General features: G+C 35.9%; 1 protein-coding gene across 7 annotated transcripts in view; it reads right to left on the reverse strand.

Annotated features, from left to right (window-relative positions):
• ABCA10 (ATP binding cassette subfamily A member 10) overlaps nucleotides 1–26,141 on the reverse strand; it is an 83,942-nt gene that overhangs the window by 24,886 nt on the left and 32,915 nt on the right. For 5 of the 7 annotated variants that reach the window (XR_004179487.1, XM_017950916.3, XM_009191087.4 and 2 more), the window contains 15 exons: nucleotides 24,882–24,940; nucleotides 23,701–23,814; nucleotides 23,132–23,307; nucleotides 22,813–22,932; nucleotides 21,971–22,109; nucleotides 21,422–21,512; nucleotides 19,796–19,935; nucleotides 19,436–19,555; nucleotides 16,843–17,041; nucleotides 14,638–14,804; nucleotides 11,915–12,048; nucleotides 11,366–11,503; nucleotides 4,286–4,393; nucleotides 3,485–3,655; nucleotides 3,159–3,272 (listed from right to left, as the gene is read on the reverse strand). Coding sequence is in view for 6 of the 7 variants with exons in the window: in XM_017950916.3 (XP_017806405.2) it covers nucleotides 3,159–3,272; nucleotides 3,485–3,655; nucleotides 4,286–4,393; nucleotides 11,366–11,503; nucleotides 11,915–12,048; nucleotides 14,638–14,804; nucleotides 16,843–17,041; nucleotides 19,436–19,555; nucleotides 19,796–19,935; nucleotides 21,422–21,512; nucleotides 21,971–22,109; nucleotides 22,813–22,932; nucleotides 23,132–23,307; nucleotides 23,701–23,814; nucleotides 24,882–24,940 (1,990 nt within the window). In the remaining variant the exon portion in view is untranslated. The remainder of the gene's footprint in view (nucleotides 1–3,158; nucleotides 3,273–3,484; nucleotides 3,656–4,285; nucleotides 4,394–11,365; nucleotides 11,504–11,914; nucleotides 12,049–14,637; nucleotides 14,805–16,842; nucleotides 17,042–19,435; nucleotides 19,556–19,795; nucleotides 19,936–21,421; nucleotides 21,513–21,970; nucleotides 22,110–22,812; nucleotides 22,933–23,131; nucleotides 23,308–23,700; nucleotides 23,815–24,881; nucleotides 24,941–26,141) is intronic. The other 2 variants (XM_003913347.5, XM_031657732.1) reach the window with 2 other exon arrangements.

Consider the following 26,141-nt stretch of genomic DNA (forward strand, 5'->3'; position numbering starts at 1 on the left):
ACTTCTCACAAAAATAATTGAAAATCTTTTGGGGATGAAACATCTCTAATATAGAGTCTTGGGAGTTCCACGCTTTAAGGTCAACCAAGAATGAGCTCCTCTCCTTGACAAAAAAAATTATCAAACATACAAGGCAATAAGCACTAGATGACTTTTGAGACTAGAATTGTCAACAAGTAGAAATATTGTTTTCAATGAAGTGTTGAAATAAATCAAATACGAAATATAAAATAATAGCAAGTAACAAAAGATTATGAGAAATAACTAAGCATATTTTAAATAGAACCAAAAAGAGTTTTGGAAAACAAAATGGAAATTTTAAGTAGTCAATGAGTAAATATAATTTAGATGCAGATGAATTTAAAACAAGTGAATTGGAAGAAATTTCTGAAGCTTTCCCCAGAAGGCAGCAAAGACAAGGACATGGAAAATTTGAATGAAGTGCTAATAGATGTAGAGAATAGTATGAAAAGCTAATATTATCTCAGTAGAGACTTAAAGTCACAGAGGCAATATTTGAAGTGGTTTTGGCTGAGAATTTTCCTAAACCGAAGACAGAAATGAATTCCAGGCAGCAGAATTTATACAAAAATAAAGATAAATAGAAAATCACACCTAGAAACATTGTAATGAAAGCTAAAGTCAAAGGTTAGTCAGTGAGAGAGCCCCTGTGAAGGATAGCAACTGACTGATAGCAGACATCTGAACAGTTAAAATGTAAGCAATAAAAGAGTGAATTTTCGAAGTGGTAAGAGAAAAGGATTGTCAACCTAGAAATGTATAAGCAGCTAAATTATGTTTTAAGAATGAGGGTGAAAAAATATATAAATGATGCATTTTGGGAAGCCAAAAAAAAAAAAAAAATGATTGATCTCAAAAGGGAGGAAAAAAAGACTAAAATCCTATTATGATTAGTGAACAAATGGATTGATTTAAAATGTACACAAATCTTTTTTAAGTTCTTAAAATGTTAATAAAAATGCTTATTTGAGGGATTAAAAAAAGAAAACCAAAACACTAGACAACAGCATGTAAGTAGGGTAAGAAATTATTAATAATAAAATCCCCAAAATATGGTGTTGGAAGTAGGATATTTATTAACTTTAGGCTTTGTTAAGTTTACCATGTAAAAAAATTTTCAGGGGTGTTATGGGCTGAGTTTTGCCTCCCCAAAATATATATGTTTAAATTTTAACCCCCAGTAGCTCAGAACATGACTATATTTAGAAATAGTCTCTAAATGGGTAATTAAGTTTAAAGGATGCCATTGCAGGAGTCCCTAACCCAACATGGCTATTGTCCTTGTAAGAAGGGGAGATTAGGACAGGGACACATCTGAAGGGAAGACCATGAGAAGACACTGGAAGAAGATGGCCCTCTATAAGCCAATGGGAGAGGCCTCAGAAAAAATCGACCTTGCCGATAACTTGACCTTGGAGTTCTGACCTCTAGAATTGTGAGAAAATAATTCTGTTCCTTAAGCCTCCTAGTCTGTAGTACTTTACTTTGGCAGTCCTAGCAAATTAATACAAAGTAATAAAATATAGATTTTGACTTTCAAACCAGAAAAAAGAAAAATGTGGAATAAAAACAAAATCAAACAAACAAAAAAGGGAAGAAGAGAAATCACACACACAAAGCAAAAAGTAAAATAGTGTAACTTCAAGAATATCAAAAATCACAATAAACTCACTAAATTAAAAGCAGGTTGTCAGACTGAATTAAAAAACAAATAAAATCCAACTATATTTCTTTTACAAGAGACAGGCATTAAAGCATAACAACAATGAAAGTTAAAAGTAAACACACGTGGCAAAAAAGATTTATCAAGCAAATACTGAACAAAAGAAATCTGGTGTACCTATATTAATATGAGATACATTTGACTTTATGACCAAAAACCGTAAGAATAAATAGGGTTGGTGTATAAGAATTCCAGACTTCAATGCACCAAACAAAATAGTCTCAAAATATACAAAGCAAAATTGGATTAAATTAAAAAGTGAAACTGACAAGCCTACCTTTATAATGGAATTAGAAGAGAAAAAAAGTAAAGATCAATGACTAATACCGATGGTTTAGAAGACATGACTCTTGGTTATGACATTTGACCATTGCAGGACAGCCACTGATAAAACTGGCCCAAGGAATTATGTGATTAGCTGTCACAGGGATGAGATTTGGAAGCTTAGAAGCAATTTAGTAGCCTTTAGGATTTCTGCTGGCATACTGAATTCTATAACTGGTTGTATTTGTGGTATTCCTGTTTATACTAAATCCAACTTTTACATACTACTCACAAAGGTCAACCAATGTAACTGTAACAGCTCCAGTGAAGTTAAACTTTGGTCCCTTTACCCTAATCCCTCCACCCTGTCCACAGAAAGAGAAAGGAAAATCCAGAAGAAAATAAAAAACAGAGTCAAAGTGTAGACCTTGCTTTCTCACTGCTGATCTCCAAACTAAGGGCATGCCTAAGATGAGCCTGGGGGGAGAGTTTTATACTGCTTAAGAAAGTTATGATTTGAATTGACCAATCTTTTAGATTTTTTTTTTAGTTCTTTAAGTGAATTGTACTTAACAAATTGGAAAGTTTGAAATGGTCAGAAAGCTATAAGTAACTGCTCAAGAAGATATCAGCTAGTGATAGGGAAGGAGATGCAGTAGCATATGCCTGAAGTAATAAGTAAATTATTAAGAAAACAGTTTCTTATTTATTTTATTAGTCTATATAGCCACCTATCATGCTTGCTTGTTTGTTTTTAAGTAAGGAGAATTATTTAAGAGAAAAACCTCACTGAGTTGAGCGGCCTGGGTTTAAGTCTGATTCTTTTCAGTTTTTCCCACTCTGTAAAATGAAGAAACCGTCCCAAATGATCTAGTCTTTCAGCTGTGACATGCCATGGTTTCTGCAAATATTTTACTTCTTTCCAAAGAAACAGAGTTCTGAAAGAGAAACCTCAAAGAACACATGGAAAATAAAGGAAATAAAATGAACAAAACATTCTGAACCCATAAACATGGTACAACAATAATGAAAGTACAAAAGAAAAACAAAAAACCATTCTCTTCTAGGCAAAGTACTTATACTTAAATTTGCATTTTAAAAAACCTTAAGAAAATTTAATATAAATGTGCATGCATGTATATATACTTACAATAAAAAAGCCAAAAGGCCAAAAGCCATTTTTTTTTCTCCACTTGCGAAAGATGAATGAAAGCACGTATGTGAGGAATATAAGAGAAGCTGCACAACCAATTATGCATACCACCTGCAAAGAATAAGGATCAATGGCAAGATTAGAAATGGCAGGTCATAGAGGGAAAGAGGAGAGGAGAGAATCATGTCATAAAGCTATCTAAGGCAATGTTCTTATTTTCTTGCATATTACATGCCTTTTGCTAATGAGAAAACATTCATGAAAATGAATTTTCATTTTGATTCTACTATCATAATTGGCCTGGGGAAAAAGTGATCACTTACCAAAACAAACACGAGTTCCCATGAAAGCTGGAATCCCAGAAAGATGAAGTAGTAAATTAAATGTATTGAAAGGAGAATCAAGAAGTATAATGGAATGTCCACCAGAGCCTGTCCACACCAGTATGCTGAAGGCCAGAGGCCTGAAATCCATAACTGGGATTGAACTTTTTTCTGACAAAGAAATAGAAGGGATAGAGGAAGGGATCTTAGTTTGAAAAGATTTTATGGTTATGTAAAAAAAAAAAAATGTTTAATAAATTTTAGATATAGTGTGGTATAGTCTGTGTGACAAAAAGCATCCTCCTAAGTGTCTAGCATCCCCAATGGAAATGTGTAGTTATTGGTTTAACATGAAAGTCTCAGCTATTTTTAAAGTTCTTTTACCCATTGGTACAGATTAATGAAGATGACTACACTATACATTTTTAAAGTCCAGTTTATTAAAGCATAGTTAAATAATTGGAAACATTGTATGTCTGACATTTCATGCCATAGTTAAAAATCTAAATTCCCTTTGGAACTGTGAAATAACTGCATGGATCAAACAGTACCACATCTTCATCCCTGAAGTTTATTTAGCATGGTTTCCCTTACAGCTGAGGCAATTTTATTGTGCTAAATGGTAAACTTTCTACCTCTTTGAAATCATGTGTTTACTACAATCTATAATGATATTAGATTTTAATGTATGTGTAAACACATTAACCAAAGTACAACCCTGTGTGTATAAAACAATAAAATTCCAATTACTAAAGTCAGATAAAATCAATCTCAATCTCTCTAATTTCCTCTCTCTCTTACTTTATAATCGCTGATGCTGCTCATGCCGATAAAAGGAGAAATGCAGTTTGTGATTAACAACAAAAATATGGACCCATCTATAAAACCAAGATCCAGCACTATGTCATCCTGAAAGATGAAAACACATCAGTAAGTTGTTGCAATTGTTACAAATTATACAAACATTATACAATACGCTTCTGGGAAATAATGAAAAACTCTGGAAGCATTCACCTGATTTAAGAAGCAAAGAGACAAGCAAACATGTTTTGTTAACCTTAGTGGCAGGTTCCATTCCCAGGAACAGGATGATATAAAAGAAATTCAAAATCTCAATTTTATATGTATATACGGTAGTCTCCTGTTTCCACAGGGGATATATTCTGAGACTCCAAGTGAATGCCTGAAACCTCAATAGTACCAAACCCTATACATATTATGGTTTTTTAATCTGATAACTGAAATGGCTACTAAGTGACTAATGGGTAACATATACAGTGGGGACACACCAAACAAAGGGATGATTCACTTCCTGGGTGTGAAGCAGGAAGGGCAAGATTTCATCGTGCTACTCAAAACAGCAAGCAATTTAAAACATATGAATTGTTTATTTCTGGAATTTTCCGTTTAATATTCTAGAACCACAGTTCACCAAAGGTAAATGAAACATCAGAAAGCAAAATCACTGTGAAGGGGGTCTACTGTACTTACAGGGCATGAGCAGTTTCTCTTTTACATTTGCATCTGATACTTTAGGGAGCTACAGTTATCATCTCTGAAGCACTGAGTTAAGTTGTCATTTGTTCCAGTTCCCTATTTCCAAGTTGGCCTCTAATAGTAACTGTTGTGAAGCTGGACTTATGCTTAGGCATTATGTCTACCTACATGCAAGATGTAATTAGAAGAGAGCAAATCTTCCCTGCCTAAATAATTTGACTTCTAGAATTGTTTAAATTAAACAATTGTCAAGGCATTGAGGGGTCTTTAAGTTTTTTTCCAGATGCTGTAATTTATTATTATGCCAAAAAAAAAAAAAAAAAAAAAAACCAAAGAAAAGGAGTGCAGAAAAGATAAGTTTTTGTCATAAATGCAGGTGCATCTGGAAGGGCAAAAAAGCAGCAATGAAAAGGTTGTTCTAAGAGTATTAGTAAAGACGTGGGAAGAACCAGATTACCAGGGGCTAAACAAATGCACAATCATCAGTGTAAGGGAAGGGGAACACTTGAGACTCCATATCCCTGCTTCCCAGTATTACCCCTGGGAAGTAGTATTTCCCATCTTGTTGATCCTGTTGCCTGATGTCAAATGAGCCAATGTCATTGGTTGATGCACATATCTATTTTCCTTTCTGAGAATGGGACAAGAAATCATTGTGCTACTCAGAACCGTGTGCAATTTAAAACTGATAAATTGTTTATTTCTAGAATTTTCTATTTAATATTTTTCAACCATGGTTGACCAACGGTAACTGAAACCACAGAAAGCAAAATCATGGATAAGGGGGACTACTGTACTTAGAGTGTACAAGCAGTTTGGGTCCAACTAAATAGATACATTTTTCCTCCTTTATATCCTGTACTCTCTACTTGGGGGTACAGCTTAATTTGCTACCCTAAATCTCTGCTTTTCTTTGCTCCCCCATCTCTCTTCTGCGTATCCTCTACTTCATCCTAATGATTCCCAAAGTATGCATCATCTCCATCTACTTCTCTGGGTTCCTTGCTTTTAAAATATTCCACAGAAAGTATCTATTTGGGTATACTCTGCTTTATCTAATATACTAAGTCAAAAACTAATACTAGCATCTCCTCCAAATAAATTTTCCTCTTCCACTTCCCCATTTCTATCAGTTTTGTTACTGTTTCAATTTCCTAAGCTACAAAATTGTCTTCTTACATGCATAATTCTTTTTTACACTTCTTTCAATCTGCCATTTAATGCTACTATTCTATGAAATTCACATGAGTTTTTCTTTTTGTCACTTACTCCTCTTCCTGTATGCTGGTCCAGACACTTTTGTTAGTTTCCGTTGGTCCTTGACTGGCATTTGAATATTAATATATGATAGGAAGATCGGAGGTCCAGATACACAGAAGGTCAGAGCTAACCAATGAAAGTCATTATTAGGCAGAGTTCTAATATAGGCATTGGAATCCTTCATCATTCAGATTCCAATGCCATATTAGAACTTGACTTGTGAATGTCCAATTACATTCCTTAGTATATTTCTATTTGCAACTTAAGTATACCAACTTCAGAGGCATTAGTGAGGACTAAATGAAATAATGTATAGTGAGGCCAGATGCAGTGTCTCACACCTGTAATCCCAGCACTTTGAGAGGCTGAGGTGGGTGGATCACCTGAGGTCAGGAGTTTGAGACCAGCCTGGCCAACGTGGTGAAACCCCATCTCTACTAAAAATACAAAAAAATTAGCTGGGCATGGTGGTGCATGCCTGTAATTCCAGCTACTTGGGAAGCTGAGGCAGGAGAATCACTTGAACCCAGGAGGCAGAGGTTTCAGTGAGCCGAGATCTTGCCACTGCAAGCCAGCCTGGGTGACAGAGTGAGACTCTATCTCAAAAAAAAAAAAAAAATATATATATATATATATATATATATATGTGTATATATATGTATATAGTGAAATAATAATATTTTTATTTGCTACATGTAGCATTTGCTATGTGGGAGGTGTTCAATAACTAAGAAGAGTCGATTTTAAGATGAAAGCAAGGACGAAAGCACTAGAATTGAAAACAGACCAGGAAGCAATATCAGGCAAGAACCAACAAGTAGCTAAGGAACAGATGATAGCTTAGTGAAGCACACATTTCAAAGTCTAGAAGGATAATAAGAAATAAAAATGGCATAATTTTAAAATAGTGTGAAAATGAGGTTATTAAAAGAAGTCATGACAGCTTTAGAAGAACACCTGCAGCAATCAGAGGCAATGTACAGCCAAATAGAGAGGAACGTGAGCCTCACAGAATTGTGGAGCTAGTGACTCTTCTATGCTAGTGGTTCTCTAAGTGTGGTCCCAGACCAGCAGCATCAACGTCACCTGGGTACTCACTGGAAATGCAAGTTCTCAGACCTCACTAAATCAGAATCTCTGGGGATGGTGTCCAGGAATCTGTTGTAACAAGCCCAGCAGGTGATACTAGTGTATGTTAAAGTGGAAGCACCTCCAGTCTATGATTTCTGCTGGGATATAAATCAGCCCCAAGATTCGAGGTGTCCCTGAGAAAGGAAGTTATTAAATCTGAGTAAAAGGGAAATTATGACTGAAAATAAAAATAAATTATCCTCCACAGTGGGTGAGCAATAAAATATACTATACTAATCCCTATTCTTACTATAATTGATTATTTTGTTTGGCTATGCATGAGTAAAAGAATGAATAATTATGGTTTTCTTTCAAAAGAAAATACCTGTTTCTGGCAAAAATGCAACAACTAGAAAAAGACTGAAATTCTTAACTTTCCTAAAGAAACATAATTTCCATTTGAATATTTTTAAAGTTATTCATAAGGGACTAAGAGAGAACTCAGCTTCCCTGGATCCACAGGAGACAATTTAATATCCAAATTGCTTCCTTGACAAGCCCTCCTAACATTAATTTTGTCTAGATTGATATACATTGCAAGAGAAGAAGGTTATGTATCTATGCATTGTCTCCTCTGTCTTCTGATTCGGTTTAGCAAAAAAGTAAATTAAAGAGCTCTATCTGTTGAACCCCGGAAGCGGAGGTTGCAGTGAGTCAAGATCACACCATTGCACTCCAGCTTGGGTGACAAGAGCAAAACTCCATCTCAAAAAAAAAGAAAAAAGAAAAAAAGAAAGAGAGAGAGCTCTATCTGAACCTCGTCAAAAGGGAAGAATAAGAACCCCATGTAAGAGACCTACCTAACATGTTGGAGCAATCAACAATGAATGTATTTGATGTTTGGAGGTAATATGCTAAGACAAATATTCTGTGAGTTCATGAGTAATAATCTTAGTAAGCAGATTTGGAAACTAAACTCAGGTAACTTGTGGGTCCCTATGGGGCCCACTGGCCACTTGATACCCATTCAGCTCTGTGCAGGGTGAAAGTCTACTTGGAAAAGATAAATGTGTGTCTCATTGCATCTGAAGCAAAAGCCTCCACAGTAACTTCCTTCCTCAGCTCCATTTCTATTTACTCCATCTAAGGATTAACATAACATTCCCCAAAACACTGGGAAAAAGAAAGGAAGAAGGAAGAAGGAAGAAGCAGAAGCAGAAGAGTCAAAAGGAAAGGTACCCTCTATCAGACTGCAGGTGATAAGGAGGGTCAACCCAGGCTACTTTCTGCAGGAGCAGAATTTCTTTTCTTTGGAGTGCAGTGGCGCAATCTCGGTTTACTGCAAGCTCCGCCTCCCGGGTTCACGCCATTCTCCTGTCTCAGTCTCCCAAGTAGCTGGGACTACAGGCGCCCGCCACCGCTCCCGGCTAATTTTTGTATTTTTAGTAGGGACGGGGTTTCACCATGGTCTCGATCTCCTGACCTCGTGATCCGCCCGCCTCGGCCTCCCAAAGTGTTGGGATTACAGGCGTGCGCCACCGCGCCGGGCCACAGAATTTCTTTATCTTGATATTCTCTATGGAATTCTCTTTGGCAGCGCCCAGAGGCCCCGGCAAGCTTCCTGCTACTATTGAGGGGAAAACGCGAAATACCGTCTTTCTTCCTCCAGAGCTGTCTCACGCTCAGCCAGACCTACTTTCCCTACAGAAAGGGAAAGTTTTTTTTATTAAATGCAGGGTGCACTACAGCGGTTTGCACTCAGTAAACCCAGAATACATTTAATTCTGAAAAATCCAAAAACTCTTCATATAATATTACTTAAAAGCTGCAAGATAATTTTTATGTCTTTACAGTAATGGAGTGAAGAGTTTGTCTGACAAAGACTAACTGTAACATGCTTCACAGTAATGATAATAATGTCTCATGGTTGTGTGATACATTAAACGCTTTTGAAAATAATATCTTAGTTGGATGTTACATCTACTTTATGAGGTAGAAAAAGCAAGTATTAAAATAAAAAATTTTTTTAAATAGGACTGTTACAGATTATCTGCTTGCAGTTCCCATCTTGCAGAAGAGAAAGCTGTGCCATAATGGTAATAAACGGTGCACAGCATGACTGGTTATCCAGTCTACCCACTCATTCATCCATTCAACAAACACTTATAGAGCTTCTGCTCCGTACAATGCATCATCTTTAGTGCTAGAAATAAGTCAAGTATAATTATTGCTCTCAAGAAGTTCATATTTGAAAAACAATGACAAACTCAGTCTGAACTCAGTTCCACTGAAAAATAAATTAGGAGGGTCTTTAAACATTAAAGCATCTGCTGAAAAGTCCTGGAGGAAGTTAGAAGGAGGCTGACTAAAAAATTAAAAAAAAAAAAAAAGGCGAGACAACATTGATTCTGTATTAAAAGTAAACAAGGCTAAATACAGGCACGATTAACTCTGGAAGTATTGGGAAATAGATGAAATTATATTAGATCTCACTCTTGAGGAATTACTAGAACTAAGTTTTGATTGTATTTTTCTTATTTTTGCTCTGAACTGGTAGCACATTGCTATTACCATCTAGAGAGACAGTGTATTGTTTTATATTAGATAGTTTCTCTACTTACAATTAAATCACCCTATCTCATTTGCAGAAAACTAGAGTTTGTATTATACAGTATTAATTTCTTATTATGCAATTTTCCAATAAAATTTCGTTATCTAAAACCACTATGCATATTTTCACTAACATCCACATGATTTCTATAATTTTTTCCCTTTTTTATCTATCATAATCAAACACATCAGTTAGGAATTATTTGACAATTTAGAAAGGATAACCAAATTGCATCTGATCAAAAATTGCACTTCACATCCTAAGTTGTAAAACATAAAGAAGCCAAACCCAAAAAGGCACTGCAGAATTTAAAATGATGAAGAACAATAGAACTGTCAAAAAATCATAATTTTAGGATTGGACTATATTTTATCATAAATCCCTTTGTGGTGGAGATATACATATACATATGTGGGTGTCTATACACACATTCACACTTTTGCATTTGCATTAATCAGTGTATATGTCTTATATTCATCTAATTCTCCAGGGAAATCTGACAATCTGACATAAAATTAAGGATTTAGGTTTAAGGTATCTCTGGTATTCTTCATTTCCAAGCAAATCCATTCATTGATTTCAGTAAATATGCATTGAGTACCTAGCAAGTTGTATATGGTAAACCAAAGTCAAAATTATGAGTTTTCAACAGTCCTGTGATTTTTTTTTCTCTTTTATTTTAAATTCTGCAGTGTCCTTTTGGATCTTGGCTCTTCTAATACCATGTTGGGCTGTAATTCTTGATCAGACAAGATTTTAAACTCGAGGGTTAAGGCCAGCCATAAAACATAACTCTACAGAATACCAAGTCTTAATAAATGTAATGAAAAAAATAGATCAAGATAAGGCTTAGGAAGTGATAGGTTACATCTAATTTACTAAGTAAAGAATTACATATTTAAATTTTTCCATAAAACTTTTGAATTTTAAAAATTTAATTAGACTAAACATAAAAGTACTCGAAAGATTCTTGATCTTTCAGAATAAGTAATAGCAAACATGTATTTGAATGTTTCCTCTTTCCTTTACAGGAATGTAAGCTCCGTGTGGGTGAGATTTTTGTCTATTCTGTTCATGCTGTATTCTCAACATCCAGAAGTACCAGAAAATAGTACACTCGGGAAGTAGTTATTGAATAAATTTAAATTGGTATATATATTTATACATATATGTGTGTGTGTATATATATACACACACATATATATATGTGCCATGCTATGATCTAGGTACTCAGTAAATTCATTTAATCTTCATAATAATTCTATAAAGTAGGTACTATTACACTCCCTATTTTGCAGATGAAGACACAAAGGCAAGGAGTAGCTAACAAACTTGCTGTTAAGTGGCAGAAGCAGGATTTGAACTCACGTGGTAGACTCTAGAGCTCTCATCCTTTATCCCTCTGCTGTGTTGCCTCTTATATAAATCAATACTCTACTTACATGAGAAAATGAGGTGCTCTCCGTTTGAATAAGCTCCGTGAAGTTAAAAATTCCAATAAGGGCATTGCTAACAATTCCCATAAGAACAGGAAAACAATTCAATTTCTTGATATTACATGCAACTGAAAATCTGTAATCCTTAAAAAAAGTACACAAATATAAGTTCTAAATTCTTAGAGTAAATATATTTATTGTATACTTTGTATATAACCAGAGTGGAATTAGAGTGAGGAAACTATTAATTTTTCTTTGACGCTTCTGCCTTCTTTGAATTGGGACAAGGACGCATTATTTTTGTAATTCAAGTGACTTGTTTTGTAAATGAAATGGATTAACATTTACTAACATGAAAAGATGTCAAATATTTACATTTTATGTGACAAAGAAAGTTTCAAGCCTCCTCTAATATGATGCCAATTTGGAAAACATATTTAAATTTCCTATAGTTCAAAGTATTAGAATGTGGCAAAAAAACAAAACAAAACAAAAAAAACAAAACAAAACAAAAAAAACCACTCATGATAAAACAGTGCATGGAAGCAAACATACCTTCTGGTCACCAGACACTATGATGGCCCCATTGTAGGAGGGATCATCTGAGCCATTTCTGTTTCTAAAGTCATCTATTTCCAAAACTATATCCTGACGCTTCAGTGAATGCACGAGGTCTTCAATATTCGATCCTAATGTAGTGGAAGGAAGGCAACAGGAAAAAAAAAAAAAAAAGCAAGAAAATCAAAGTCAAACCTTAAAATAATAATGATTTCCAATCTTGTTAAGAAAAACCCAGAATAGCTTAGTAAAGAGCCTTGCTCTTTAGGAGTACAATACTATTCATTCTGATGCTACGACATTAAGTTCCATTTACCATCTTCAGAGTGACGGGCTCCTTTATTCTTTTCAGAAATATATTCGTTTATCTTATAATTCTCACCAGGTGAAAAGAGTTTATGAAAATAAGATAGCAATTCTCACAGGAAGAAAATTTGCTAGTAGTGACTTTTATAAACTTTACCAGAACCGTGTAATGTTTGTAATTATGAATAATACATGCAAAATATACCTCACCACCCAGGCTTGTCCTAGTGATCCTATCAACCTTAAATGGCACTAACCTTGCCGTGATATTTAAAGTACTAGTAACCCATTCAAAACATCTTTGCAAAATTAAGTTAACTTGATATTTGCCATTGTGCCCATTAAGTTTTGTGACTTGACTTCCATCATAGATGGAAAGGAAGTCACATTGGTCAGAGGGAGAAGTCAAGCTATGATGCAGCCTCCACATCTGAATCAACCACCTGCCACCAAGGGAGCTCTGGATTTAAAATGACCCATCAGGGAGAGAATCCACAGACCCTTTGAAAGAGGCGGCTTGCAGCTGCAGGCTCCATGAGACAGCTGAAAAACTGAATGTCCCAGGTGAGAAAGGGGAATGTCCACCCCCAAACACACATCCTCACTGGGGAACCTGAAGGTCCAGATCATGGGAGGATTTTACCTTACCTGGAGCTACGATAAATTTAGAAAGCCAAGCGAAATATAGCGGGAGAGGAAGCAGTGGGAAGAACCCTGTGGGCACTCTCAGCCCCCAGGGAAGCCATTTTTGACTTTGTCTCAGAAGGGTCCTTGGGGAGGGCTGCCAGTGGAATTGGGGAAAGACCACAGGGAGAAGGAAACTTCCAGCTGAATTTTGTAACAATTTCAACCAAATGCATAGTTTCCTGGACAGAATCTTGGGGGAGGGCATCATCAGGGAGTGCAGATACGAGCACAGAAGCCATGGCAGGGGGAAGGCACATAACCCGAGAGCCCTGCTTGCTTTCTCAAATGGAATCTTGTAGCGTGGGGTGAATTCTCAGTCCTGCTCACCAGCTGCCTGGAAACAAACTCAGTTCTGTTGTAGGGGCATTGAGACCACCTTGTGGGCTGTGTGGGAACTGGGTGAGACTTGTCACTGCCGGCTTTCCCCCACTTCCCTGGCAACCTATACGATGCAGCAGAAGCAGCCATAATCTCCATGGGATCATAACTCCACCCGCCACGCCCCACAGGAGCTGCAGCAAGCCCCGTCCAAGTATGGTCCAAGCTCAGACATGCCTAACCCTACCCTCACCTGCTGGTCTTTCTCCACCCACTCTGGTAGACATAATCTCTTGGAAGTTCTATCGCCCTGACCCACCCTACCTGAGAAACCTGAATACTTATCCAGGCGACCCTAGGGGAAGCTTGCATCCTCCCTATACTACCATAGTTGATGCTCTCTTGAAATTGCCACCTCCAGGCTGGAGGCTGACCAATACCAGCACACTACACAAAACTACAACCAAGGACCCTCACAGAGTCCACTTCACTTCCCTGCTACCTCCACCAGAACAGGTGCTGGTACACACGGCTGCGAGACCTGAAGATGGATCAAAAAATAATAGATGTTGGCATGGATGTGATAAAAAGGGAACACTTTTACACTGTTGGTGGGAATGTCAACTAGTAAAACCACTATGAAAAACAATGTAGAGATTCCTTAAAGAACTACAAGTAAGTCTACCGATTGATCCAGCAATCCCACTTCTGGGTATCTATCAAGAGGAAAAGAAGTCATTATATGAAAAAGATACTTGCACACACATGTTTATAGCAGCACAATTCACAACTGCGAAAATATGGAACAAGCCCAAGTGCCTATCAATCAATAAGTGGATTAAAAAAGTTATAAACATACACACACACACACACACACACACCTTGGAATACTACTAATCCATAAAACAAAATGAAATAATGACATTTGCAGCAACCTGGATGGAGTTGGAGACCATCATTCTAAGTGAAGTAGCTCAGGAATTGAAAACCAAACATCATATGTTCTCACTCATAAGTGGGAGCTAAGCTATGAAAGCACAAAGGCATAAGAATGATACAATGGATTTTGGGGACTCGGGAAAGGGTGGGACAGGGTTGAGGGATAAAAGACTACACATTGAGTACAGTGTACACTGCTCAGGTGATGAGTCCACCAAAATCTCAGAAATCACCAATAAAGAACTTATACATGTAACCAAACACCACCTGTTTCCCACAAACCTATTGAAATAAAGATAATACAAAATAAAAAATATTTAAAAAGAAAATTAACCCATCAGTTTCCTTCACTTGAAAATGGAGCAAGCTGGACAGACACCATTTTTGTTTTCAATTGTTTCTCAGGTATGTGCTTTCCAAAGATCTTTGATAATAAAAAATTGACACTATATTTCAGCCCTGTTTCTCACCTGTATTATTAATGATTAATAGGCTGGTAAGAGGCGTCTTTGGGATTTGTTCCAGAGAAAGGAAATACATACTGGGTGAAAACTCCCAACAATGAGTTTCCCGAATTACTTTATACATTATCTTCTCTAGAATGATGGGGATAAAAGCAACTCCAAGTACTAGTGACCTAAGTAAAACAAAATTATAACATGAGTCTGAAGCAATTTTCCTCTGATTATTTAAGTCACAAAGATGCTATATAAGTGCTAACTATGGAAATTCCACATGCATGTGTGGTGTTTAGTTTGATAAAATGAAACATACAGTGGCAGTAATCTGAGAATTGGCACAAAAAAATTACATAATTTGTATCACATTGGAAGATATTCAAGGGTAACAGAGCATCAAGAGAAAAGGTGGAACCCAGGGGCAATCCTCTGTCAGTATGCTGGTTTACCAGGACAACACAGGATATGATTTTATGATATAACAGGGGACTCAAATTGCCTGCTTCGGTACTTTTGATGAGAAAGAAGCCCTATTATACACTGCAGCCTCAAGCTTGCTATGTGCACAATTGCAAGTAACATTTTAACTTTCTTCAATTGTTAGTTTACAAATATTTTAATTTTCATGAAACTAAATGCAACATTTAAAACACTATTTTTATATCTAGAAGGCATCCCACAAATTCAAATTGCAAGTGAAATGTTTCCAGGCAATCTTTGTTTCTCTAATAAGCATATGAGTCCACTCTGCAATGACTACTTTCCCATCAGACTTCAGACTCTACCTTCTTCTCCCTATCAGCCTTATATTTCATAGAAAAAAAAAAAAAAAAGGAGTCTATAGGACAGAAACTCCTTCATCTTATTGCTGCCAAAAGAAAAGAAAACATCCACAGATTCAGTCATCCTCTCATTCTTTTATTCTGTTGAAGTACAAAATAGATCTTTGCTCCTAACAAAGAGGTCAGTCCTTGTCAATATTGTAATGAATCCAAACTGTCCACCCTCCGTGTATCTCTCATTCATTATAAAATCAACTTTCCTCCCGACTTCATATTGCCTTTTAGCTTCTGCTCTTTCTATTCCCCTCCATAGTCAAGCACTGCAAAAGAGCTGCCTACTTTCAGACCTCTTGATAAAACCTTTAATAATTTCCAATTTGCCAAATTCAATGGATGCTTTTGTTTCTCAACTGTTATTAGCCGTCCATATTTTCTAATCTTGGCTCAAATGTACCAATTTCAATAAGACCAACGCCAACAAATCTATTTAGAATTGTAATGTACCTCCAACTCCTATCATCCCTTCCTATCCCCTTTTCTACTCTATTTTGTATAACCTGGCATGTAAGTTATTTAGTTTTATATTCAGTATTTTTCATCTTTTCCACCCAACCAGATGTAAACACCATGAGAGTAGAAATCTGTGCCATTTGTATTCACTAATATAACCGAACTCCTAGAACAATGCCTAGTGTACTACAGCAGGCTTCAATAAAGATTTGTGATATAATTGAATAAGTTTAAAGGCCTTATCAATTTTGTTTACTACAGCAGTAAAACTGTGCCCCAAAGAGTTAAAGAAACCAATGACTAGCAGAAATCATTGAGTTTGTAGGGTGTCAGATTGAAAGAACAACAACAACAAAAAAACAAGAAACAATTTGCTGAAACACTGAAACTCCCTCAGCTTGTAAGATAATAAAACTGGCTGAAATCCGCTGGAACCAATATGGCCAATTACAGTCTGTCCAGAATCATCCTGCTGACTTCACAGTCTGAATTTCCACCATATATTTCATACCAACTGCACTTGAATTTGCACAAGGGTACATGAGGAGGCGTGAAGAGATATCTGTGCATGCCTGAGGACTTTCCAGACCTCTCCTTTTCTTCTATCACGCTTAATTCCAGAATCCACTCTCTAAACCTTTTCTAATAAAATCACTGCCTTAAAGTCAGCACAGGGAGACAGATTTGAGCTGATCTCCTGTCTCCTTGTGAGTCAGCTTGCAATAAAAATCTTTTCTCAAAAATCCAGTGTCATAGTATTGACTTCTAGCACATGAGGCAGTGACATTTTCCTCAGTAACAGTAGGATAGGTAAAGATATTTAAAAACTGTTAAATGAATGAATAAATTAATATATTTATTTTCTTAATATTTGAATGTTTTTTCATATATTGACGAAATAGATATAAAGTAATCTGATACTCACAAACACAAAAGAACTCTCCTTTCACGCCGTAACTTTAAGAAGCGAAGTGTTGCCACCGCATAGATTTGTCGTCTCCAGAGAGTTGCACTACTGACAGCCTTTCTTGTTTCAGGAAGAGAACAAAGAACCTGTTCCATTTCAGACTCATTTCCAGTATTTCTTGTCACATATATTTTCTTTTGTTTCCCAATGTCAAAATCTACAATCATGTAATAAAACATTTTAATAGGCTATGTTATCTGCACTTTCTCTTTAAAAACTTTGAAAATGATGTTCGACTATTTGAAACAGCACTTCTAACAAGTTGAACTACTGATATCCACAATCAAAATTTACATTAAAAATCTTTCCTTCAAACATATGTAATGGATTCAATTCCAATGAGACAGTAAATTAATTTTTGAGGATGATTGAGGCTTCCTAACAAGCATTTATTCTTTCATACCAATAACAGCAGCTCTTCACTAAGGGATACTTTTGCAGAGCAAGTTTTACACGGAAGCACAAAGACAAATTTATGTAGCTGAGTTTCCAAAAGGCCTCCTCTGTCATCTGGAATTTCCCCTACAGGATTAGTTCAACACTGATGATTGACATCTCAGTAATGAGTTCAAGACATTGTGCTTTCAAACGATGGAAAGTTCATGGAAAGGCCTCCTGTGTGAGTCCCACATACACCACACTTTAACTGTACAATTTTGGCTAATGACACAACTTCAAATATCAGTTTTCTCATGGGCAGCTTGTTGTTATTATGGGAATTAAAAACAACATAATTCAAGAACTGAGCACAATGGCTGGTATATAGTAGTCTCCTAAATTCTTTTTGTTTTTTCTTTTCAATTTTTATTTTCGGTGCAGGCTTGTTACATGGGTAAACTGTGTGTCATGGGGATTTGGAGGTTTGGTGTACAGACAATTTTGTCATCCAGATAATCAGCATAATACCCACGAGGTCATTTTTCAATTCTCATCCTCCACACTTAAGTAGGCCCTGGTGTCTGTTTTTCTCTTCTTCGCATTCTTGTAAGTGAGAACATATGGTATTTGGTTTTCTGTTCCTGTGTTAATTTCTTTAGGATAATGGCTTCCAGCTTACTCCATGTTGCTGCAAAGGACATGAGCACATTCTTTATGGTTGCGTGGTATTACATAGTGTACACATAACACATTTTCTTTATCCAGTCCACCACTGATGGGCATCTAGGTTGATTCCATGTCTTTGCTATTGTGAATAGTGCTGCAATGAACATATCTGTATATGTCTTTATGGCAGAATAATTTATATACCTTTGGCTATATACTCAGTAATGGGATTGCTGGGTCGAATGATAGTTCTATTTAAAGTTCTTTGAGAAATCTCCAGACTGCTTTCTACAGTGGCTGAACTAATTTACATTCCCACCAACAGAGCATAATCATTCCCTTTCCTCCACAACCTCATCAGCATTTGTTATTTTTTTACTTTTTAATAATAGCCATTTTGACTGGTGTGAGATGGTATCTCATGGTTTTGATCTGCATTTCCCTATTCATTCATGATATGGAGCATTTTTTCATATGCTTGTTGGTTGTATGTATGTATTCTTCTGAGAAGTATCTGTTCATGTCCTTTGTCCATTTTTTAAAGGGGTTGTTTTTGGCTTATTGATTTGTTTAAGCTCCTTACTGATTCTGGATATTATACCTTTGTTGGATGCATAGTTTGCAAATAATTTCTCCCACTCTGTAGGTTGTCTGTTTGCTCTATTGATAGTTTCTTTTGCTGTGCAGATGCTCTTTAGTTTAATTAGGACTCACTTGTCAATTTTTCTTTTTGTTACAATTGCTTTTGGAGTCTTCATCATGAGGTCTTTGCCAGAACCAATGTCCAGAATGGTATTTTGTAGGTTTTCTTCTCAGGTTTTTATAGTCTTAGGTTTTACATTTAAGTATTTAATCCATCTTGAGTTTATTTCTGTATAGAGTGAAAGGTAGGGCTCTGGTTTCAATCTTCTGCCTGTGGTTAGCCAGTTATCCCAGCACCATTTATTGAACAGGAAGTCATTTCCCCATTGTTTGTTTTTACTGGCTTTGTTGAATATCAGATGATTGTAGGTGTGTGACTTTATTGCTGTGTTCTCTAACTTGTTCCATTGGTCTATGTATAGTAGCCTCCTAATTCTTCTAATTATTATTACAAAGTAAACTAAGGAAATAATATTTTATTACTTCTTATTAATACATTAATTATAATTATTAGCTAATTAAGAGCACATTTTTATAAGGAATGGCAAGTAAGAGGCAGTATCAGAACTCATCACTATAGCAGAGAGTTTTGATGATAAGGAAGAAGTGCTCATTGCAAAGAGATGTGTCTGTCACTGACATGGGAAGCAGACAGATGTTGGAAAGCAATTTGCCTAGCACCAAGACTGATTATATTCGATATAAAATGATTATAATACTTTTAAAAGTGGACAATGCTATTTTCTGTCTAATGTATATTATAGGTAGAAATCCACATAAAATTCTACAAACATGCATTAGAACATCATCTTTTTCTCTTCTCTTTTTTTTTTCTTAATTTTCTGCTAGACACACATTTTTATACCTGGTTCATTGATTGCTGATTTTCCTTCTAGGTTCAAGAATACTTCATTCAGAGTTGTCATTGAAACACCATAATTCCTTATGCCCTGGTCAGAACACTTATCAAGGTCACTGTAAAGATCTAAAAAGCCAATAATAATAAGTCAATGCAATTAAAAGTATCAATGAGTACATTAAAATACTAATGTCTAAATGTTACTCAAAATAGATGTCTACAAATGTTTTCATATTAAAGCAATCACCATAATCCAAGGAAACCTTTTCTATAAGCTTTAGAACTCGATTCATAGAACAACAGAAAATGCAATCAGCATAATCATGAACACTTACATATATTCTATGTGATTACACAGTAAGTTACCTGGAAATCTGTTCGTTTTTTCCAAAGGCAAACTATATACAAGCTTTTCTTCACTTTCTGTTGTTAACTTGGCATCAGGAATGTGCTGTTTAATAAGGGATGTGATTTTCTCTGTGTCACACATTTCATTCCTGTGTAAACTATTATTCAAAAGAGCCATAAGTCTCTTGAATTCTTTTCCAACACCACTACTCATGAAAAGATAGTTTTTTATTAAACAGTTTATATGTATTACAGACATATTCTACTTAACTGTAGTAATTGGTTCCTTCAAATCACATACTCCACTTCAAATTGCTAATTCAACCTCAAAGTGCTCATTGGTAGCCTATTTTGCATTATTTTAAATGGAAAAATCATAGTACATATCAACACCAATATGTATATATATATATACACATATATATGTGTATATATACATATATAAAACTATCACGATTGTGCTATGTGTGTGATATATATAAAAAAATCATGATAGGATATAAGATACATGAAACATTGGCTCTTAATAAATGGAAAATTAATAAGGTTTTTAATAAACAGTTGTTTCTATGCAGTAAGTGGTTTCTCTTAATGTCAACAACTTCTATTTGCAGAGCTTGTTTGTGAGTATTTGATGCTTTCTAAAATGTTCCCATGTGATATTCTGCCATTCTATCAATGAGATTTGGAATATAACTACAGAATTTTAGTGCAAAGTGGTTTGCTAAAATTAATCAATGGCTTATTGAGGACATAAAGATAATTTTTTCTATACAAATATTGGCTTTAAAATGTTGTACAGGCCGGGCACGGTGGCTCCGCCTGTAATCCCAGCACTTTGGAAGGCCGAGGCAGGCGGATCACGAGGTCAGGAGATCAAAACCATCCTGGCCAACATGGTGAAACCCGGTCTCTACTAAAATTACAAAAAATTAGCTGGGTGTGGTGGTGCATGCCTGTAATCCCAACTATTCAGGAAGTTGAGGCAGGAGAATCCCTTGAACCAGGGAGAGGTTGCAGCCACTGCACTGCAGCCTGGCGACAGAGTGAAACTCCATCTTCAAAAAAACAAACAAACAAACAAACAAACAAAAACGTTGTATTGAGAAGAAGTATACTTTGTTTTTTAATTAGCATGCTTAAAACCAAGAGATAACCAACAAAGGAAATGTTAATGAGGGAGACATTTTGGGCTGTTTATTGCAAAACAATTTCTACCAAAAGTTAACTTGCCTTTCTTACATTTCTTTTTTTTTTTTTTTTTTTTTTTTTTTGAGACGGAGTCCCCCTCTGTCGCCCAGGCTGGAGTGCAGTGGCCGGATCTCAGCTCACTGCAAGCTCTGCCTCCCGGGTTCACGCCATTCTCCGGCCTCAGCCTCCCGAGTAGCTGGGACTACAGGCGCCCGCCACCTCGCCCGGCTAGTTTTTTGTATTTCTTAATAGAGACGGGGTTTCACCGTGTTAGCCAGGATGGTCTCGATCTCCTGACCTTGTGATCCGCCCGTCTCGGCCTCCCAAAGTGCTGGGATTACAGGCTTGAGCCACTGCGCCCGGCCGCCTTTCTTACATTTCTAAAGGCTTCTATAAAATGTCACCCTCATATTAATATGCTCATTTAGAAATAAACACACCTAGAATACATACCTTAAATGATATCCAATACCCCACTTTCGCTTCAGAAACAAAGATGATCCTGCACATTTCAACTTCCCTTTAGACAGAAATACTTTCCTATCTGAGTAGAAAGGAAGATTCAAAATATTATGTGAAGAATAATTCCTTACATGGTATATTCTCTACTTTGGATACCAAAACACTGAATGAAATTTGTAAGATCAATACAACTGTAATGTCATTAAGCCCCTGGGTGCAATATCATTTCTAATCCCCATGCCTATTGTGAAACAGGCCTCAGAAATTCACTGCATTCCCCGTAGCTAATCAAGTGCCACAAAACTTTCCGAGGATGGCCTGATTCTTCACCTCTTCCTTTGTCTACATACTTTGCTATGTAACTTGGCAGGGTTACACCCCATGTGACTTGTTGTAGTCAATAACATGTGGAGGCTTGAAATGTTTTATTTTGCAAATAAACTGCAAACAAGATTTTCTTCTTTTGAAAACAGGCTATTAAAAATAACTCTCATGTTAAATCCTTAAATAACTAGTTGGAATAAAGAAGCCAAGAATCACCAGCCAAGATGTCAGCCTCATCCATGAATTGGGTACTAAAGAGGATAACCCGGTCTACTTTATGCTCCTTCAGGAGGCTCCACACTCGGTGCCTTGAAAAGGGATCCAATCCAGCAGTTGGTTCATCTAGTAGCAAAACCTACAGAGGAGGAAACGTATGAAAGCATCTTCCTCTTCACAGTGAGGATCTTCAGAAAGCACCATGAAAACTAGTATGATTTCTAGACTCAAATACAGTCCTCCACCAGATCCCTAATGTCAGGCCTCTGAGCCCAAGCCAAGCCATCCCATCCCCTGTGACTTGCAAGTATATACATCCAGATGGCCTGAAGTAACTGAAGAATCACAAAAGAAGTGAAAATGCCCTGCCCCGCCTTAACTGATGACATTCCACCATAAAAGAAATGAAAATGGTCAGTCCTTGCCTTAAGTGATGACATTACCTTGTGAAAGTCCTTTTCCTGGCTCATCCTGGCTCAAAAAACTCCCCCACTGAGCACCTTGTGACCCCCACTCCTGTCCACCAGAAAACAACCCCCCTTTGACTGTAATTTTCCTTTACCTACCCAAATCCTATAAAACGGCCCCACCCTTATCTCCCTTCGCTGACTCTCTTTTCAGACTCAGCCCACCTGCACCCAGGTGATTAAAAAGCTTTATTGCTCACACAAAGCCTGTTTGGTGGTCTCTTCACATGGACGCGCATGACACCTAACAAGCTTGATTGGTACTTTATTATAAATTTTCCCTCACATTTGGTAATTACAGTAGAAGTTGGACTTTAATAATAGTTGTATATCCTCCAATCTAAATTAATTGTAAAAATACATTTTTTCTCTCACCTGAGGATCTCCTAAGATGGCAATCCCTAATGTTAGCTTTCTCTTCTGCCCACCACTTAATTTTTTAGCAATAATGTCTTGAATGCTTTGCATATCTAATTCCATTATAATTCTTTTTACCTATCAAAAAAAACTCTGTGTTAGCAATACCAAATATTTTATTTTAAGCAGTTTTTACTCTCTAAAAATGAAAAGAATTTATTGTAGAACTTCATTGATTAAGCTTTATCTATCAAAGAGTAAAGTAATAGCTGAACAAAAAAAATATAGTCAAAAGTAAATTATTTCCAAAGCCATCAATTTTAATGTATTCCTCTACCTCTTGTTCCACTTCCTTTGGCTGAATCCCTTTTATTTTAGCAAATACCCTGAGGTTTTCTCTCACAGTGAGGAAGTCAAATTGAAAATTGAACTGTGGACAAAATCCAATGTTCCGTCTAATTTCTTCCATGGCAGTTATTTCAGAGAGTTGGGTATTATAAATAGTGGTTGATCCTATAAATAGAAATTTAAAAGGCTTTACTGCCAGAATGTTAATTCTATGCAGAGTGATAATATATGTCAATATTTAGATTTTGTTCAAAAAACTTGTTTTTATTAAAGAAACTTCACATTTTCCAATTGCATAATTAATACAATGAATAATTCAGATTACTCTTAACATAAATATGTGTCCACAGCAATGCAAAGTACACATGGAATGTCAAATAATAGTGGAATAGAGATACAAATGTTTTCATGAATTTATGTACATATGAGATAAATATTTCCTGTTCTAAATTATTCAACTGTGTAACAAGTCCAATATACAGAAATAATTTTTACACAATCAAATCAATTTACAACTTGCTTTTTCAGCCAACTTACTTTGTAAAACTATTTTCTCACCTTCTGTAGAAACAGACAATCCACTAAGAATGTTTAGCAGTGTTGATTTACCAGCTCCATCATGCCCAAGTATTGCAGTGATCTGTCCTTCATATATGTCAAAAAATATGCCTGTTTTAGAATAAAATGTGGAAATTAGATTTTGGATTATATGCAGATGGAATGGACCTTAAAATTGGAAAAGTAAAATATATGTCAGCATTTCATTTCATTGGTATCTTAATACATCCTCTATTAAATTATACATTTAATTGTATAAGTGATGTATTCATGAAGACAAAGCTTCAATTTGGAGAAATTGGATCAAGACTGGGAATATAAATTCCTACCTTCTTGCTTCCTTCAAATCCTTTGACTGTCAAAGAATCTATACATTTAATATTTAATAAAGCAAAGACTACTAGGAATAAAAACAAAACAGTTTATTTGCTTCCAAGGCAAAGGAAAGCAGTGTGGCTTAAGAAATTGTCTCCCTGAGGCTTGCAGAGCTAGAAACAGAAAGTCTGGGTGTAGAGAAAAGGGGGAGAGTTTATTTCATACTTGGAGGGAGGTAGAATTGGTAAGGAGAACGTTGGTGAAGTATCTCCTGGTATTGGTCATCATTCTGTTTTATATCACAAAAGTATGGGCATGATATTTAGAAATATCTGCTGGGATCTAAGACATGTCACAGGCATTTTCACATACATGTGCCTAAGGCTTGACAACTTTTTCTTTAATGTTTGAAAACTTAACTCCATCAGAAAACAAGAATTTAGTTAGCATGCCAGAAATTTTAGGAGATTCTCTGAAGACAGAAAATAGAGTGAATTAGATTGTCAGAGAGTCACAAATCAGGCAAACCACAGCCCAAAACAGATGATGAAGAGTTCTATGAAAGTAAAACCAATTTCACTGATACTTCAAGCTTAGTTTGAGAAAGTCAGGTCAAAGATTATAAACTGGTATAAACCGTGCATTCCTATTTTTGAAAAAATATTTTATATATAAATGTATATATAGAAAAAAGATAATATATTATTGGTGATTATCCTTCATGGTACAAACATATTTTTAATTTTTTTGTTTTCTCCATATTTATTCTCTAATGTTCCACAATAATTATTTATATTTTCAGATCACAAAAATGTCTCTGTGTCTTAATTTAAAACATTATCAAGCAATGAGGTTTTTCTTTTTACCTTGCAATGCTTCTACTTTTCCAGTCTTTCCATTATATTCTTTTTTAACATTTCTGATTCTGAAAGAAGATGAAGTAATTTGGAGGTAAATGCATTTTCTAATATTAATAACACAGATTACAGTTCATAACTAAGTCGGGGAACTTCACAGTAAAGGGTATCACTCTCAATGGGACCTAAGGAGGGCAGTAGAAAAAGCCCTCCCCTCACCACTCCCAAAAGAGATTTACACAGACCTGCTAATACTCTTACAAAGCTTGGCATTTCATATATTCCAGCTATTTCTCTAAGTTATCAAATGAATAAGGGAAAGCTAAAATTGAAAAAAAAAAAGAAGAAGAAGAAGGCAAGAAGGGAGAGAAAGAAAAAAAGGGAGAGAGGCTTTCCCTCAATCTTGAAATCCTCTCAATCATTATCTTTCACAGGCAAATTTGTCAAAATAATAATCTTTACTCCCTATTTCCATTTCTTTATCCCACATTTATTTCCAAGCCTAAGACAATATAGCTTCTCACCTTACCATTCCACAAAAAACTATTCTCAATGAAATTCATCAATGACCATTCTAGTTATCAAATCTAATGAACACTTTTTAGTCCTTATTTGATATCCCTCATCACTGTTTTAAACTATTACTCACTCTTTTCATAAGTCTCTACTTCCCTGGCTTCTACACTTTGGCTTCCACATCTTCCTCTTACTATTCCGTTTTGGCATACTTTATGGACTCCTTAAATTGGATTCTATACTTGACCAATTATTTTTCTTATTCTCAAACTTTTGCCATACAATCTTACCCATTCTCATGGCTTCAACTGCTACCTAAATTCTGATGATTCCCAAATTTGTGTTTTAGAGATTTCTTCAAAGTTTCAGATATTCTGCTTTTTACTATATATGTGCACTTGGATATCAAACTGAATGCATTATATTTTCCTCTAAACCGGCCCACTTCCATTCTCTATCTCAGTTAGCATTTCTACTATCTACCCAGGAACTCAAGCTAAGAGCCTGAGAGGCATCCTTAACTCTCTCTCTCCCTTTTTCACCCCATCCTGTGACCTACAAAATTATTACAATTTAACTTCAAGAATTTATGAATTTAACTTTATAAATCTATTTGAATTTATTTCTTTACCACTTTTCTTTTACCTTCTTGCCCAGGCTCTTTTCATCTTTCACCTCAACCAGGGCTATGACCTCTGTGCTAGATTTTTAATTATCCCCTGTGACGGAGTCTCGCTTTGTCGCCCAGGCTGG

This window comes from Papio anubis, chromosome 17 (assembly GCF_008728515.1).
Source record: "Papio anubis isolate 15944 chromosome 17, Panubis1.0, whole genome shotgun sequence".
Lineage (NCBI taxonomy): Eukaryota > Metazoa > Chordata > Mammalia > Primates > Cercopithecidae > Papio > Papio anubis.